The sequence below is a fragment of the Gouania willdenowi genome, chromosome 24 (genome assembly GCF_900634775.1).
Source record: "Gouania willdenowi chromosome 24, fGouWil2.1, whole genome shotgun sequence".
Lineage (NCBI taxonomy): Eukaryota > Metazoa > Chordata > Actinopteri > Blenniiformes > Gobiesocidae > Gouania > Gouania willdenowi.
Window position 1 is genome coordinate 24,562,937 of NC_041066.1, and position 19,876 is coordinate 24,582,812.

Genomic DNA, 19,876 nt, shown 5'->3' on the forward strand with positions numbered 1-19,876 from the left:
AACATCAGGAGAACAATAGGAGAACATCAGGAGAACATCAGGCGAACAATAGGAGAACATCAGGAGAACATCAGGAGAACAATGGGAGAACATCAGGAGAACATCAGGAGAACAATAGGGGAACATCAGGAGAACATCAGGAGAACATCAGGAGAACAATAGGAGAACATCAGGAGAACATCAGGAGAACAATAGGGGAACATCAGGAGAACAATAGGAGAACATCAGGAGAACATCAGGAGAACATCAGGAGAACAATAGGAGAACAATAGGAGAACATCAGGAGAACAATAGGAGAACAATAGGAGAACATCAGGAGAACAATGGGGGAACATCAGGAGAACAATGGGGGAACATCAGGAGAACATCAGGAGAACAATGGGAGGCTGAAGGAGGGATGGAGGTGGGGATGATAATTGCTCTGGGGGATTGTTTCCACATTCCAGCACTACTGGTCAGATTGGTGACATCCACAATATCGATTAGTGCACTTAACACTGCTGCATTGTCTCTCACACACACATACACACACACACACACACACACACACACACACACTGTTTCATCCCACCTGTTCAACCTGTTCTTGTGCAGTTTTCAAAGTGACTTAAAAAACATTTTTTTTAATGAAATCAAGCTTGGAGAGTTTAATACTAATAAATACACTTTAACAATATTGTCCTCCAAGGTGTACACATTACACAATACACATTACACATTACACATTACACAATACACAATACACAATACACAATACACATTACACATTACACAATACACAATACACAATACACAATACACAATACACAATACACAATACACATTACACATTACACATTACACATTACACAATACACAATACACAATACACAATACACAATACACAATACACAATACACTTTACACAATACACAATACACAATACACAATACACAATACACTTTACACATTACACATTACTATTTGTTGTCTGTGGAGCCAAATTAGCAGATTTATTACGTTTATTACATCTCAATAGGATGAATTTAGACTTTTTCAGCCTCATTCCTGTCGTTCTAAAAGTGATAGATTTTTGAATGAACTGTGGTGAGACTTTTCTGGTTGACAGATCAGTTCAACCTTGGGGTCAGGACCCACCTAATGTCACTGTTAACCTCTTTTCACCAGATTTCATGATTATTATTTGCCGTATTAACCATGTCATGCCAGTTATTAGCCAGTTTGAACTAATTGTTCTAACTTTTTGAGTTATATTACCCTTATTTCTGCTTCTTTATTGTGTTTGGGCAAAAGTTGAAACTCCCAGCCTTTATTTCCCACGTTGTGACGTGAACAATCATGAACAGATAAAGAATGGTTTTCACCTCATGTGTCAGTGGTCGTGATGTTGTGGCTGCTCTGTGTAATTAAACATCTCTAAAGTTGTTTTCCTTTCCCTGCCTATATAATTCCATCTTTGTATCTGAACACACTTTATGTCCCAGCGCTCTGTGTTAATTGCTATAAACAACTCGTCATCATCACGTTCAGTGTTTCTGTCAACGACGTTGAGTTGTGCTGGTTCCCTTTAGCAGTCTGTGATTAAACTGTTGTCAGTGGTTTTAGTTATTACAGCTAGTGGTTGGATGTGTGTAGTGGTTGGATGTGTGTAGTGGTTGGATGTGTGTAGTGTTGGATGTGTGTAGTGGTTGGATGTGTGTAGTGTTGGATGTGTGTAGTGTTGGATGTGTGTAGTGTTGGATGTGTGTAGTGTTGGATGTGTGTAGTGTTGGATGTGTGTAGTGGTTGGATGTGTGTAGTGGTTGGATGTGTGTAGTGTTGGATGTGTGTAGTGTTGGATGTGTGTAGTGGTTGGATGTGTGTAGTGGTTGGATGTGTGTAGTGTTGGCTGTTGGATGGTTGTGTTGGCTGTGTGTCGTGGTTGGATGTGTGTCGTGTTTGGCTGTGTGTAGTGGTTGGCTTGTGGCGTCGGTTGGCTTGTGTCGGTTGGCTGTGTGTCGTGTTGGCTGTGTGTCATGGTTGGCTGTGTCGTGTTGGCTGTGTGTCGTGTTGGCTGTGTGTCGTGTTGGCTGTGTTCGTGTTGGCTGTGTGTCGTGGTTGGCTGTGTGTCGTGGTTGGCTGTGTGTAGTGGTTGGATGTGTGTCGTGGTTGATGTGTGTCGTGTTGGCTGTGTGTCGTGTTGGCTGTGTGTAGTGTTGGATGTGTGTCGTGGTTGGCTGCGTGTCGTGTTGGAGTGTGTCGTGGTGGCTGTGTGTCGTGGTTGGATGTGTGTGGTGTTGGGTGTGTGTTGTGTTGGCCTGTGTGTCGTGGTTGGATGTGTGTAGTGGTTGGGTGTGTGTGGTGGTTGGATGTGTGTAGTGGTTGGATGTGTGTAGTAGTGGTTGGATGTGTGTAGTAGTGGTTGGATGTGTGTAGTGGTTGGATGTGTGTAGTGGTTGGATGTGTGTAGTGGTTGGATGTGTGTAGTGTTGGACGTGTGTAGTGTTGGACGTGTGTAGTGGTTGGACGTGTGTAGTGGTTGGACGTGTGCAGTGTTGGATGTGTGTAGTGGTTGGATGTGTGTAGTGGTCGGATGTGTGTAGTGTTGGATGTGTGTAGTGGTTGGATGTGTGTAGTGTTGGATGTGTGTAGTGGTTGGATGTGTGTAGTGGTTGGATGTGTGTAGTGTTGGATGTGTGTAGTGGTTGGATGTGTGTAGTGGTTGGATGTGTGAGCAGAATGGACAAACCTCTGTATTAGAAGATCCAGTTTTTTCTGTATTCTGCCGTTATTTAGATCCATCCAATCATCTCTTTTCCAAACAATCACCTAGAGACCACATGCTAGCTACTGTAGGTGATACCGCGCTAGTAGCAAGTTTTCCTGCCGAGGAGACGACAACGTGTGACAAAACAATTGTTTGTTTTTGCATTTTCAGATAATAAAGCTCATCTATTAATGAAACAGTGGAAAATTTAAAGTTGGCAGGAAAAGTTCATAAATCATACAAAACGCTTATTAAAACCATCCAACATCTTATAAAAAAGGGTGATTTATTACCTTTTAATAAGTTTAACTACATACAGGCTCACAATACGGAATATTGTGGCAGTTTGGGATGAAATGAGATGAAGTCAATTGTTAGGGATGCTGGTCAGATGTGGACACGGTTTATTTGGTCAGTGGGTTTCAGTGTGTGTCCATCAGTATGCTGCTGATAGTGCTAGTCATAACAATAGTGCTAGTCATAACAATAGTGCTAGTCATAACAATAGTGCTAGTCATAACAATAGTGCTAGTCATAACAATAGTGCTAGTCATAACAATGGTGCTAATCATAACAATGGTGCTAGTCATAACAATAGTGCTAGTCATAACAATAGTGCTAGTCATAACAATGGTGCTAGTCATAACAATAGTGCTAGTCATAACAATAGTGCTAGTCATAACAATGGTGCTAGTCATAACAATGGTGCTAGTCATAACAATGGTGCTAGTCATAACAATAGTGCTAGTCATAACAATAGTGCTAGTCATAACAATGGTGCTAGTCATAACAATAGTGCTAGTCATAACAATAGTGCTAGTCATAACAATGGTGCTAGTCATAACAATGGTGCTAGTCATAACAATAGTGCTAGTCATAACAATAGTGCTAGTCATAACAATAGTGCTAGTCATAACAATGGTGCTAGTCATAACAATAGTGCTAGTCATAACAATGGTGCTAGTCATAACAATAGTGCTAGTCATAACAATAGTGCTAGTCATAACAATGGTGCTAGTCATAACAATGGTGCTAGTCATAACAATAGTGCTAGTCATAACAATAGTGCTAGTCATAACAATGGTGCTAGTCATAACAATAGTGCTAGTCATAACAATAGTGCTAGTCATAACAATAGTGCTAGTCATAACAATGGTGCTAGTCATGACAATAGTGCTAGTCATAACAATGGTGCTAGTCATAACAATAGTGCTAGTCATAACAATAGTGCTAGTCATAACAATAGTGCTAGTCATAACAATGGTGCTAGTCATAACAATGGTGCTAGTCATAACAATGGTGCTAGTCATAACAATGGTGCTAGTCATAACAATGGTGCTAGTCATAACAATGGTGCTAGTCATAACAATAGTGCTAGTCATAACAATGGTGCTAGTCATAACAATAGTTCTAGTCATAACAATGGTGCTAGTCATAACAATGGTGCTAGTCATAACAATGGTGCTAGTCATAACAATGGTGCTAGTCATAACAATGGTGCTAGTCATAACAATGGTGCTAGTCATAACAATGGTGCTAGTCATAACAATGGTGCTAGTCATAACAATAGTGCTAGTCATAACAATGGTGCTAGTCATAACAATGGTGCTAGTCATAACAATGGTGCTAGTCATAACAATGGTGCTAGTCATAACAATGGTGCTAGTCATAACAATAGTGCTAGTCATAACAATAGTGCTAGTCATAACAATGGTGCTAGTCATAACAATAGTGCTAGTCATAACAATAGTGCTAGTCATAACAATGGTGCTAGTCATAACAATGGTGCTAGTCATAACAATAGTGCTAGTCATAACAATGGTGCTAGTCATAACAATAGTGCTAGTCATAACAATGGTGCTAGTCATAACAATAGTGCTAGTCATAACAATGGTGCTAGTCATAACAATGGTGCTAGTCATAACAATGGTGCTAGTCATAACAATGGTGCTAGTCATAACAATGGTGCTAGTCATAACAATGGTGCTAGTCATAACAATGGTGCTAGTCATAACAATGGTGCTAGTCATAACAATGGTGCTAGTCATAACAATGGTGCTAGTCATAACAATAGTGCTAGTCATAACAATGACAGAGCCTCTGTTTTTCCTGCATTTTTACTTTCAATTTAATTAGTAAAAAGAACAACATAAAGTGACATTACTCAACAACAAAATACAAACAATAAGATGTCTTTCACATGAATAATTCTGTGACAATTTTTTTTGCCAAATCTGTATTTGTCTTGCGAATACAGATTTTTCTTAGTATTATATGATGTTATTATTAATAAAGTGTAAATACAGCTGTTCTCACCCACAGTGTGTTACTGTAGGTAATGTGATGAAGTGATGGCAGTCACCTGACTCTCTGCTGCTGGATTCATATTGACCAAAGTTCTCACATGTGATGTGTAGATGTCAGGCCTTGGCGAGCGTTGCTGGTTTTTCCAAACGCTCACATTTCAGCCACAGCGTCTTTAACCTTGTGCTGATCCCTGTTTGTGTGTCTGCCCTCGTCTATTATTTACCGTCTGAGAGGGGCTTCAGTGGCGTGCGCCTCTGGGTAAACAACCATCGCCAATGACACCAGTGACCCACACACACACACACACACACACACACACTAATACCTCACTAACCTCATCCCTCCTTTGACCACATCTCATTTCCGATCGATATGTTTTAAGCGAAGCCTCATCCGCCCAAAACAAACTTTGCTCACTGGCCTCCTGTGTTTGTTTGTGTGTGTGTGTGTGTGTGTGTGTGTGTGTGTGTGTGTGTGTTTCTATACGCACAGCTGCACTGGCGTGCCCTCCAGTTTGTCTTCCAGGGACAGAAATCTATCCCTCCTATCTGTCACACCTCAGCCTGATCGGACGTCGCTACCAGCGGCTAAAAACAGTCGCACCTGGAAGCGTTTACGTTTGCATCACTTTTTAAAAGTCATTTAGTGTCTTTTTCACTCGTGGTGAGTTCTTGTTCATCTAGGGCAGAGGTTTACAACCTGCGGCTCTGGAGCCTCATGTGGCTCTTTGACTCTTTTACAATGGCTCCCTATAGCTTTAAAGAAACTACTGAAATAGTTATTTTTTTTACAGACTATTAATAATTAACGACAAATAAAATCATGATATAACAGTTTGTTAACTTAAAATTAATCATGTTGTGCAATGACTCAGCCATCTTCCTACTTCACCTCCTGCAACATGTGTGTTTTTGTGTACATACTGTATGTTGTCATTGTATTTATTTGTCTGTATTTTTGTTGTCAGCATTTTGTGTAATTTTTCTTGTTTATATTGTTCCTTTTTTTTGTTCCTTTTGTTTTTGTAACATTCTGCATTTTTGGAGTCATTTTATACATGTTATTTTGGTTTATTTTGTAGTGAAGTGTTTTTTTTAGTAATTCTGTTCTTATTTTGTTTGTTTTTGGAGACATTTTGTGTAGATTTGTTGTCACTGTATACAGTATATGTGTCCGTATTTTTGTTGTCATTATGTGTAATTTTTTGTTTATAATGTATAATTCTTGGTTTTTCTGTTGCATTGTGTGTTTTTGTTGTCATTTTGTGTCTTTTTTTGTTATTTTGTTGGTTTTGAAGGTTATTTTGTGCTTTTACTTTGGGGGCCGTGTCTGTTTTTTTGCACCCCTGGACCACCACGAACATTAGACTCAGGAGATATCTGACACATGTAGGACGGGTGCTCTGCCTTAATAGTGCAGGGAAGATAATGAGCGGATCAGATGCACCTGAGTGGAGACGAGAGGGAAATCTACACAATCTGCCTGTGACAGATCATCAGACGGGGGTTGAAAAACACAAGAAGGGGGTGTAATGTGGGCACCTCCGTCTCAGTGTCCTTTATGTCCTACAGAGAAGAGGAGGTGAGATCTTAAAGTCAGCACTCATTCTTTTTATAAGCCACAAATGTACCGTTAGAACAAAAAAACCCTGACCTGACAAAGTAACGGGCTAAGGAGGCATGAGCTAAGGCTGGTTTTTATCTCGCTTTAAGCCTCGACCTGACTGAGCCACTAAAAACAACTCTAGAGAATATGAATTTACTGCATCAGCTCCCAGCGACTCAGTCAAGCATCGTCCAGTGTTTCTCTTTGTTTCCACCTCGAATGGGAAAACTTTTTCACACAGTTTTATTTAGTTTTGTAAATGTCTTACAAATGGTGGAAAAGGCAGGAAACGCCGTCGTACGGCTTTAAAAAGGCTATTAAAAAAAATTGCATTACCTCATCACATTACCTCATAACTGTAAATTATTGGCTTCAGTTTGAGATCTTTGGTCTGTGTAAAACAGGAAGTGTGATTGAGACACGATTAGAGGTAAAAACGACTTTTAAAGCAAAACTCCAACTCCCGTCGTCTCAACTATTATTATTATTATTATTATTATTATTATGTTGGGCTCTTATTTTGGAAAGCTAGAAGCAGAAGTTGGTGCTCTGATTGTGAAATTGCTGCTGGAGAGATATTTCCATAAAGTCAGTAAAATGATGGTCCATTGTTCTATGAATCTGTGATAACCACATTTATTTATTCATCTGAATAATATCCACTGTTATCCAGGAACGTTTACATTATTATATTCATCTTAAAGATGGAAATCCTGGTTTTAATCACAAATAAAATAGGTTCAAAGTGACAAGAAAAGGTGGTGAAATGGAATTTTAAAAACCACAGAAATTGGTTAAAAGTTGCAAATTAGAGTGGATAAAAACAGACAGAAAAAGTGGTAAAAAGGTTCAAAGTGTCAATATTGGCCTAAAAGTGGCAGAAATGGGAAAATGTAATTTACAAAGTGGGAACATTTAGTTTAAAATGGCAAATAAACATTTTAAACTATGATCAACATGTGCAACATTCAGTGGGAAAAGTGGTGGAAAGGGTTTAAAAGTGCCAAAAATGTCTTGATAGTTGAAAGACATCTAATAAAATGGGTTAAAAGTTACCAAAACTGGTTGAAAAGGTGGTGAAATGGATTTCAAAGTATGTCAGTATGTAAAGTAGCAAAAATACATTAAAAGGTGCAGAAATATGGCAAGAAAAAGTGACGAAAATAGATTAAAATATTGAAAGTGTGGTGTAGTTACAGAAAAAGGTTAAAAAAAATTAGCAAAAATTAGCTGAAATTGTTTTTTGAAGGCATCAGGTGACCCCCTCCCAGAGTCTCACAACACCAAATGGGGTCCTGACCCAAAGGTTGAGAACCCCTGAATTAGAGATGTAACCGAAGTGTGTGAATGAGGCTGTTTCTTAGTTTCTCAGTGTTCATGTTTATGAGTAGACGGACGTTCCAGAAGAGAGAGAAGCTCCTGTGGGAGGCGTGAGGAATAGATTCTCAACGCCGCCCTGGCTCGCACTCCTCTGGCTTTTTGATATTCTTCTAACGCACAAACACGTTCAGGTTCTACCTCATCACTGCCACGGAGCATGGAGGATGAAAAACCCAGAAGTTATCGCATTTTTTATTCCCAAATCAACAGCGTTCTGATTTTGGTTTTCGCTACAGCAGAGCGTGAAGTAGCTTATTATCTGCTTCATTACTGCCTGTGTGTGTGTGTGTGTGTGTGTGTGTGTGTGTGTGTGTGTGTGTGTGTGTGTGTGTGTGTGTGTGTGTGTGTGTGTGTGTGTGTGTGTGTGTGTGTGTGTGTGTGTGTGTGTGAGCCCAAAAGTACCAACCAAGTCCGTCCCATCACAGAGAGAAGTGTGAGAACATATTTTACTGAGTAAACAAAGCAGAATCTGCAGATTCAGCAGAAAGATTCATCATCAAATAAGGGAAATGGATTTTTGGAGCAAAGGGTTGATTTGTAAATTTAGTGGAATAACATTATTGTGATGCCGACGTTGATGTACTTAAAATGACATTTACTTAAAGGAGTTCTCCACTGTTTGACCTAAAATCTTAAAATGTACTTATTAGTAGATCTTTGTCTAATAAAACACATTGTTATACATATATTATTATCATTTTATTAACTTTTAAAAACTACTTTACAGTTTTAGAGCCTGTGTTCATCCATCTTGAAATCACGTGATTGATGATGTCACAGGGCCCCACTGCCTGTAAACATCCCATTGTTTTCTATTAGAGTGAAACATTCGATCAGATTTTTACATCATTTAGTAACTTTTTCAGTCAAAATCACAACTAATTCTGTTTTTAGTTGCTCTAAAAAAAATCAGGAAAAGTTAAAAATGTCGATGTAAACCTCTTTTGTTTACAGGAAGAGAATGAAACCAGTTCCTACTCCAGAGTTTTGTAGTAGACAATAAAGCAGAGGAGAAGAGCTCTCCTAAGGTACCTTTACTCTTTCTTAAACAGTGCGCTGACGTGCTCTGGTGGTTGAAGTTAGTGAGTAACCAACTGTTGAGGAATCCCACCCAAAAGGACTTCTATCCTCAGGGTTTGTGTGTCAACAGTCCTTTATTTACTTGCAAACTTCGTCGACATCTTTAACCTTTCCTGTTTATTTAGATCAACCAAAAGCAGCTCTAGTTGTTATTTTGACTGAAAAAGCTTCTAAATGATCTAAAAATCAGGCTGAATGTTTCACTCCAATAAAAAACAATGGGATGTTTACAGGCAGTGGAGCCGTGTGACATCATCAGTCACATGATTACAAAGATGGAGGAACACAGGCTCTAAAACTGTGAAATAGTCCTATTTTAAAAAGGCAATTAATTTAATATTGTGCATAATAATGTGTTTTGTAAGATATTGATCTACTAATAAGGACATTTCAAATATTTCATGTTCACTAGACTCAGTGAAGCAACAGAGGTCAACTCATGTTGGTTTCTGTGTGTGTGTGTGTGTGTGTGTGTGTGTGTGTGTGTGTGTGTGTGTGTGTGTGTGTGTGTGTGTGTGTGTGTGTGTGCGTGTGTGCGTGTGTGCGTGAGTGTGTGTGTGACACATTAGAGGACTCCTGTGTGGTGTTGTGTTCAGAGGCGTCTGCTGTGGGAGATAGCACTGCCGTCTTTGTTCAAATTACTGCCTTGATTAGACCGAGCAGTGTGTGTGTGTGTGTGTGTGTGTGTGTGTGTGTGTGCGGGAAACCTGAGAGAGCTTCTCGATGCGTCTGTGAATCAGTGTGAAAACCATATTGGGAGTGACAGGTGAACGCCACCATCAACTGGTCCAAACCTCTGATGGTGGATCAGATGGAAAAATATGGATTCCGTTCCTCTTTGTTTGTGTATTCTGATGTGAAATGTGTTAATGTGAAATATTCATTGATTTATGTCCATCCAATGATGTAAAGTTTGCACAGTGGACATCAGGTCTTCTTATTCCATTGAGATGTTCTGTACTTCAGTCTCAATAGTTCTTGCTACGTTTTAAAGATATTTATGGTAGATTCTGTTTTCTCTCTGTCTGTGTGTTCATGAGTAAAAGCCCCTTTCTGTGTGTTGTCCGTGTGTAAGTGCAGAGAGATTGTGTGAAGTTTCCTGTTTGTCTCCACACAGGTGGAGCTCATTTCTCTGATTGCCCTTTGTCACTATTTAAGGTGTTTGCTGCTTTGTCTTTAACGTCTTGAACTCTTCATGTTCTCAGTCTTCAAGGACTTGTTTCATTTGGTCCAGTGCCGTTTTCTTTGTTAGTTTCCCTCATTACAGCCTTTGTTTAAAGAGAGAAACATGAACAATTGGGGGCTTGTCCGGGATTGGAACACAGGAACTTTTGCCGGGATTTGATTTTGGTAAAGCTCTGCATTATTTGATAAAAAACTGTTTGAGTAAAGGGGTTTGGTGGTTGCTGTGAGAATTAGTTTTGTACTGCACAGGTAGAGCTCAATTCTCTGATTGCCTTTCGTCGCTATTTAAGGTGTTTGCTGCTTTGTCTTTAATGTCTTGAACTCTTTATAGTCTCAGTTTTCTAGGACTTGTTTCATTCAGTTCAGTGCAGTTTTCTTTGTTAGTTTCCCTCAGTGTGTGACCTCATTACAGCCTTTGTTTAGGGAGAAAAATGCAAATAATTGGGGGCTTGTCCGGAATTGGAACATGGGAACTTTTGCCAAGATTTGATTTTGGTAAAGCTCTACATTATTTGATAAAAACCGATTGAGTAAAGGGCTTTGGTGGTTGCTTTGAGAATTAGTTTTCATTGAACAAATATTTTAAGTTTGAACTCATTCGGGAGAACCAAATGTTGAGTTGGTCCTTTTAACTCCATTCAAGACAAGAGTAGTAGATTGATAATCTTTCCAACCATTACACCAGCCAAAAAACACCACAGCAAAGCAAAAATAGGAAGCAAAATATTAATTTTTAATCCTTAAATTTTGGCCAACCAAAATTACCCCAAGAGCGCAGCAACGGCTCAGCCAAGAGGTGACAGAAGACCCCACAACAACATCTAAAGAACTGCAGGCATCACTTTCCTCAGTTAATCTCAGTGTTCATGACTCCACCATAAGAAAAAGACGGGGCGAATGGCAGAGTTCCAAAACCACTGCTAAGCAACAAGAACATTAAGGCTCGTCTGATTTTTGCCAAAAACAAGTTGATGATCCCCAAGACTTTTGGGAAAATATTCTGTGGACTGACAAGACAAAAGTTGAACTTTTTTGGGAAGTCCCATTCTAGCGTAAAAGTAACGCTGCATTTCAGAAAAAGAACATCATACCAACAGTAAAATATGGTGGTGGTAGTGTGATGGTCTGGGGCTGTTTTGTTGCTTCAGGATCTGGAAGACGTGCTGTGATAAATGAAAGTATGAATTCTGCTGTCTACCAAAAAAATCCTGAAGGAGAACGTACGGCCATCTGTTCGTGACCTCAAGCTGAAGCCAACTAGGGTTCTACAGCAGGACAATGATCCAGAACACGCCAGCAAGTCCACCTCTGAACGGCTGAAGAAAAACAAAATGAAGACTTTGGAGTGGCCTCGTCAAAGTCCTGACTTCAATCCTGTTAAGACCTTAAAAAGGGGGTTCATGCTGGAAAACCCTCCAATGTGGCTGCATTACAACAATTCTGCAAAGATGAGACCAAATTTCCTCTACAGCGTTAAAAAACACTCATTGCAAGTTATCGCAAACGCTTGATTGCAGTAGTTGCTGCTAAAGGTGGCCCCACCAGTTATTAGGTCTAGGGGGTAAACACTTTTCACACAGGGCCATGTCGCTCATTAATAAAACCCTTCATTCAAAAACTGTATTTTGTTTACTTATCATGTTTAAATTTGTTTGATGATCTGAAACACTTAAATGTGGAAAACATGCAAAAAAAAGTAAGAGATCAGGAAGGAGGAAAACAGATTTTCCACTGTATATATATATATATATATATATATATTTCCTGTAATTATTTATTTAAAATTAACACAATAAAGTCCCAGGCTTAGTTAAAAATATACTTTCATGATGGTTCTATCAACTTTCAATTAGATTGATTGTTCTGAATTAAATAATAGTTGCAACGACCTGCAAAGAGCAACAGTAGCTCATTCTGGAACGCACACACACACACACACGCACGCACGCACGCACGCACACACGCACACACACACGCACAGCAGAGGAGAAGAAGAAGAAAAAGAGGAAGAAATGATGAGAAACGTCCAGGTTCATCAATTAACCCAAACAAAGAGTTCATTCAACCTAATGGAGTCACAAGGAAACAAATAACACCAGGAGCAACTCATTAGCTCCTGATTGCTAAACAATGGCTTCCATCAGGCGCCATAATTAGTCCGTACGGGCTGTCGGACTTTACCCTGGAGCAAGGCACATTCCTGGCACTGCTTCTTTGATTCATTGGCTTTCACAGATATTTACCAATGTTGGTTGATTAATGGTCGGACTCCAACTTTTCCTCTTTAGCTTGGCATTATTCATCAGAACTATCGTCAGTGAGACCTTTGAGATCGACCTGCGTTCCATTAGTCATTAGTCAGCCCTGCTTATTTCTATTTGTCCTGCACAAACTTTTACATTATATGTATTTATTTTTCTTGCTCAGAGAAATTTCATTACATTTTGATTTTTTTTTTTTTGGAGAAATGAGAGAATAAGCAGCAGGCGGCCATCATTGAGCAAACACCAGGGTTGGGCTCAATTACATAGTTTAGTTACAATTACATTTCCATGTTCAATTACAATTCAATTACGATTACAGTGACCAGCATTTTTTTTCCAGTTTAAATTAATTATACAAATATTTTTTATCCTCAGAAAGTCAATTACAATTAAGTTCTCAATTACATATAATCACAATTACTGAGCCTGAAATAAATAACCTAATAAAAGATAACCTTCCTGTTAGCTTCCTGTTAGCATCTCTAATGCTAACATGTGCTAAATCAGCTGTAAAATAAACTAAAAAAAGCATCTCCCATAAAAACTGTCCCAGGATTTTATTCTCACCCATAATTTGAAGCCAAGCCTCCTTAATGTTCGTAAAGTAACATCACATGCAATGAAAAAAAACGTCTGCACAACTGCGTCGTTAGCTCCCAATTTTAATTTAACTTAGTTAAATTAAAATTGGGAGCTAATATTCTTAGTTTTTTGATGGGGTCCTGACCCCACGGTTGAGGGTCAACGTTAACTTCTGCACCTACTGTACAAACCCAAATGAAATTTGGACTTTGTAGCTTCAGATCTTTTTCTTAACGACCACATCCACGTTGGTGTGTCTTTACGTCTGCGTAAAGACACACACACACACACACAGAGGAAGCCCCAACACTCCATCAGTGCTACGTAGCCACAGGCCCAACCATTAACACTTGTCTGTTGAGAAGAAATGAGAAAAGGACGGAGAGTGGGAAGAAGTATGAGTTGTGCCTTTAATGTTGGAGAGAAAGAAAAGAAGCGTCTACGCCAACGACTTCAATTAAGCATGTGAACAGAGGATCAATAGAAGAAGTGATGACGTCCTGGAGCTCGTCTGTTTACACACACACACACACACACACACACTGTACATTAGTGCTAACGGAGGATAAATCATTCTAAACCAATAACAAAATAGCTTTCAATCCTCAGGTTTCAAATATGTATTAATAATAAGCAATGACCGTCATGTGATTACATTATAAAATAGGAAAACACGGAGTTGTTGTTGGTGTGTGAAGCGTTTGTGTTTCAGGTGTCTCACATTTAAAACGTTGTACTTTTTATCGGCCTTTTGCATATTTTTGTTCTTGTTCTGTACATTTTAGTTGCACTTTTGTGTGTTTTAGAGTCAGTGTATATTTTATTTCACTTTGTGTATTTTTGTTGTTGTTTTGTATATTTTTGTTGTTGTTTTGTATATTTTTGTTGTTTTGTATATTTTTGTGGTCGTTTTGTATATTTTTGTTGTTTTGTATATTTTTGTGGTCGTTTTGTATATTTTTGTTGTTGTTTTGTATATTTTTGTTGTTGTTTTGTATATTTTTCTGTTGCTCATTTCATTTGTGCTTTAAATGAAGCCCATCTCTATAAACTTCCTGCACTCCATCTTGTGTTTATGAAATACAATAATTTCTTTTTTGGGTTTGTGTTTTTTTTTGTTTCTTAATAATCATATTTGGTTTTATGGACACAATCACTGCTGTACTTGTTGGATTTTACATTTTATCCATCACCTCACCTCCATGATAGATTCATGGATACATTCTTGATAAATATTGGGATGAACTTGTTTTATTGTAGAAATAGGAACATTGCTGCATCACTTTGTCTTCATCTGGCTCCTGATTATGATTCCTCAAGTCATTTTTTATTGTAATTATCACATATTGCTGCCAAAGATCTGTCTTTACTTTGAGAGAAAAACAGTGGTTTTAAAGGCAGGAAATGTGCTTCCAATGCTGTGCTGGGTGCACTTCATTTAACGCACACAGGTGGAAACGCCCCAGGCTCCTGGTGGAGAGCAGTGACATATTAATCAGATGAGAAAATGAGTTTGGAGAGGGTTTGACATGTGGAAGTGTGATTAACATTCTGTGTGTGTGTGTTTTCACTCTAATGTTTGATCTCTGCTTCTCATTTTCTATTTTATGACAGACTGTCACTGATGCTGAGCTCGTTTCTTTTATTCAATCCACGAGCAGAGAAACGCTGTTAAAGGGACAAAATTAAGACTTTATATCTGTATTTTATATTTACATCCTGATCTTTATTCAACACATCAAACTTATACAGAAACAATGTGTTGAATGTTGCTTTTTCATCCTGCAAATCTCAACATTTTTGATGTTTTGAAGTCCTGCAACTATCACACAAGTGGCTAGCCGCTAACTAGCTGAGGGGCTAGTTTTAGCTGCATATTTAAGAGGATGGACATTATTTGTATTTGGCAACAACAGATTAAAGTCACAGAAGTTCATATCAGACGTTTAATTTCTTCAGGGGAATAAATCCTGGATCATCAGGATACGAGCTGCTGCTCTGCCCTGAAATTCAACACAAACCCATTCAAGTCGTCATCACAAACTGGTTTTTCTCAACTACAGATTACTTTTACAGATTACTTTACATATACATTTTACAGATTACTTTTATAGATTACTTTACATATACATTTTACAGATTACTTTTATAGATTACTTTACATATACATTTTACAGATTACTTTTATAGATTACTTTACATATACATTTTACAGATTACTTTTACAGATTACTTTACATATACATTTTACAGATTACTTTTATAGATTACTTTACATATACATTTTACAGATTACTTTTATAGATTACTTTACATATACATTTTACAGATTACTTTTACAGATTACTTTACATATACATTTTACAGATTACTTTTATAGATTACTTTACATATACATTTTACAGATTACTTTTATAGATTACTTTACATATACATTTTACAGATTACTTTTATAGATTACTTTACATATACATTTTACAGATTACTTTTATAGATTACTTTACATATACATTTTACAGATTACTTTTACACATTACTTTACATATACATTTTAAAGATTACTTTTACACATTACTTTACATATACATTTTACATATACATTTTACAGATTACTTTTATAGATTACTTTTACACATTACTTTACATATACATTTTACATATACATTTTACAGATTACTTTTATAGATTACTTTACATATACATTTTACAGATTACTTTTATAGATTACTTTACATATACATTTTAAAGATTACTTTTACACATTACTTTACATATACATTTTACATATACATTTTACAGATTACTTTTATAGATTACTTTTACACATTACTTTACATATACATTTTACATATACATTTTACAGATTACTTTTATAGATTACTTTACATATAAATTTTACAGATTACTTTTATAGATTACTTTTACACATTACTTTACATATACATTTTACATATTACTTTACACATTACATTTAATAATTGCTTTACATACTCTTTTTATATATTATTTTTTACATATCACTTTACATATTATTTTAAACATATTTACAGATTTTTTTACAGATTACTTTTGCATATTTACATATTACCTTACATATTACTTTTACAGATTACTTTACATATTATGTTTTACAGATTGCTTTTACATATTTACATATTTACAGATTACTTTAGTAAAGGAAGGATTTCTCTCACACTTTCAAATAATCTTCACAAGTGACAAGATTCTGATGGCGGCGCGTCAAGTGGACACCTGACGTCCTGTTTAACACACACACACACACACGCACACACACAGACACGCTGACAAAAAGTGACGAGGTAGAAACTCTTGCGTCATGAAAGCTATTACACGTCTATAAAATGAAGGTTGGCCTCAGAAAAAGGTAAAGAAACACACACACACACACACACACACACACACACACACACACACACACACACACACGTCAATAGACAGTTGATCCCCAGACAGATTAAGCTGCACTCTGAAATCCCCTCCAGCCATCCCTGAGATCACACACACACACACACACACACACACACACACACACTGTGATGACTTTAAGGTGTGAGGTTTGGGACGAACAAAATGTGACTCGAGAATAACTTTCCGATTAAAAAGTTTCCACCGAGTCGTGAGAAAACGAGTCTGAATGACAACATAAAAACACACACGATCACTGTTTTAACTTGGATTAAAACTAGACAATGAAGACAGTATTAATGAGTTATAATCCATAATAACTTATTAATCATTCATCACAAGATGTGTATTTAATGTGGCCTTTTTATGGATAGAAATATATTATAGATAAACTAATTATTATTCTATATGTGTGTGTGTGTGTGGTGTGTGTGTGTGTGATATAAATCATTCAGTGATGAGGTGAATTACGCAAAATAAATTATTTTCTAAACATTTGTTTTTCACCAATTTTTAACAAAAGTTTAAACAAATTTGTTAAGTTTTATAATTATGCATCTGATATAATGTATCATTGAGATGGGAAACTTTTATCACAGCGGGGAAGGTTTTTTGTGTTTTTGTTGTCATTTTGTAAATTTTCCCGTCATTTTTGTGCGTTTTTGTTGTCATTTGTTTTATTTGTGAGTCCATTATGGTGTTTTTGTTCTTGATTTGTGTGTTTTCGAAGTCATTTTGTGTATTTATCAGGTTTTTGTGCCTTTTTGTCGACCTCTTCTGTGCTTTTGTTGTCATTGGTGTATTTATCTATTTTTTTTATTTTAATATTTAGAAATGGGTTTTTTTTTTTTTTTTTTACTCCCAGAGGTGTTGATTTCGTCTCTAACAGTGCTGTGTGTGTGTGTGTGTGTGTGTGTGTGTGTGTGTGTGTGTGTGTGTGTGTGTGTGTGTGTGTGCGTGTGCGTGTGCGTGTGTGTGCAGGTCTGACTATCAGGAGCTCCTTCATAACTCCAGTTTCTGTCTGGTTCCTCGGGGCCGACGTCTGGGATCTTTTCGTTTCCTGGAAGCTCTGCAGGTTTGTCAGAAAACTTTAAAACACTATTAACACTTCTTACGATGTGCCCTATTGGCTAAAAAGGCTCAGCCAATCAGAGTGAGCCTGTAGTGCAGAACAGTGTGAGTTTGTAGTGTAGTAATAACACCTGTACTATAGGGGGCGCTATATCAGATTGATATCTCCCACGATGGACGAGGTTCACTGTATTCGTATCGTGGTTAAAAAATAGTAATTATTTCTATCTTCCATTATTTAGCTGCACCCTCTGGTGGACGTACTATGTGTGACAAGAGCAAAGGTGAATAAAATGTTAAATCAGACAAGATTGAAAAAAAACAGCAGAGCTACAAAATCCACTGATTTGAAATGATAATCAGATTAATTACTTTGTACAAAGTTAGAAATAAAAAATAAATAAAAATAACATAATGAATAATATAATAATTATAAAGAGCTCCACACACTATTCACTACTCAATTCTCCTCAAATAAAACTGAAAAAGGAACTTTAAAATGATAATTTGTTGATTTATGGCAGCCACTTTAAACAAAGTTGAACTCTCAAATAATAATAATAATAATGAGGTAAAACGTAACAATCCAACCTCTGAATGTGAAGTTATTGCACAGTTAAGTTCTCTTTATGGAAAAACCCAAAGCTGATTTCACAGCGCTTGGAAATATTGGCTATTTTAAATATTTGACCATACATGTCAAACATCAAAATGATCATTGGGTTCTTTATTTTCTATTAAATGTAACTTGTTTAATCATACCTCTAGAATTTTAAGAAGATTGGCATGAAATTTGTCGCGCCCCACCTGCTACTGTATGTATGTCTACGTTCCCTTTTCACGCTCAGGAAACAGTAGTTTTATTTTGAAAGCAGTATTTTAATGTATGTGTCTCTGGGGGCCCCCTAGTGGCTCATTAAGCCCTTTGCATTTAGTCTGCGTATAGTCAGAAACGGCTGTTTTTTCTTTTTTTTTTTTAATCTTTCTGTTCTCTAACATTAGAGGCCAAATTAGAATATTCCTTTACTTTTTTAAAGCAGTGTCAGGAATGAACAAATGAAGCAGTAATAACTACACGACTGTTGTTTATGTATTTCTGTTGTCATTTTTTTTTATTTCTCAGTTTTTTGTGCATTTTTTACATTTATTTTGGGAGGATCAGGTCAATAATGTGGATGAAAGCCAATATTGGTCAAAATTGTCAATATACAGTAGCCATAAACGGCATTTTTATCTTTCTATTCTCTAACTTTAAAGACCAAATTGAAATAATTCCTGTTCTTATTTAAAGCAGAGTGTCTGGAGTTAACAAGTGAAGCAGTAATTTTTATATATATATATACATATATATATATATATACATCTGTTGTTTTTGTGTATTTCCCCATTTTTTAGCATTTTTTCATCCCTTTTTGTGCTTTTTTTTTTTTTTTTTTTTTAATCATTTTGTATATTTCTGTTGTCATTTTGTGTATTACTCTGTTTTTTGTGCATTTTTTGTCATTTATTTCTGTGTTTTTGTTATTTCTTGCATTTATTTTGGGAGGATCAGGTGAATAATGTGGATGAAATCCAATATTGTCAATATAGAGTAGCCATAAACGGCATTGATTTTTTCTTTCTATTCTCTAACATTAGAGACCAAATTGAAATAATTCCTTTCCTTATTTAAAGCTGAGTGTCAGTAGTGAACCAGTAAAGTAGTAATATATATATATATATATATGTGTATATATATACATATATATATACATGACTGTCGGCTGTGATGAGGACGAACCAACAAAGGCACGAGTACGAGTTGAAGGAGGAAAGTAGAGATTAATCTCAAAGCCAGAATAATCAAAGCAGCAGGAACTGAGCTGAACCCATCGTGCACTCGGCATTCTCTACAGTCCCCTTTAATCTCCCGCTTTCACTTAATTGAGAATCCAGTGGAACTTGAACTTTAGGAGTGAAAATAAAATACCAGATTTAATTTCTTTTCTTTGTACTTTCTCTGTCGTCGCTCTCAACGTGCAGCGTGTTCAGAAACAACTGAAAGCTGTTTAACTCTTAAACTTCACTGATTTTATGTTTGTTTCAACCAGTAATCAGAACACTAGTGAATCACTTTACAGTAATAATGTAAAAAAACTCAAATAATTAATATTACATCAATTTTTTCCTTCAGAAAATTTGAAAATAAATGGTGGAAAAGGTGGTGTAATGGGATTTTAAAAACCACAAA

General features: G+C 36.8%; 1 protein-coding gene across 1 annotated transcript in view; it reads left to right on the forward strand.

Moving 5' to 3' along the window:
* LOC114457548 (exostosin-1-like) overlaps positions 1-19,876 on the forward strand; it is a 140,100-nt gene that overhangs the window by 86,256 nt on the left and 33,968 nt on the right. Inside the window, exon 4 of the mRNA XM_028439491.1 lies at positions 17,557-17,650. Within this exon, the coding sequence (XP_028295292.1) occupies positions 17,557-17,650 (94 nt within the window). The remainder of the gene's footprint in view (positions 1-17,556; positions 17,651-19,876) is intronic.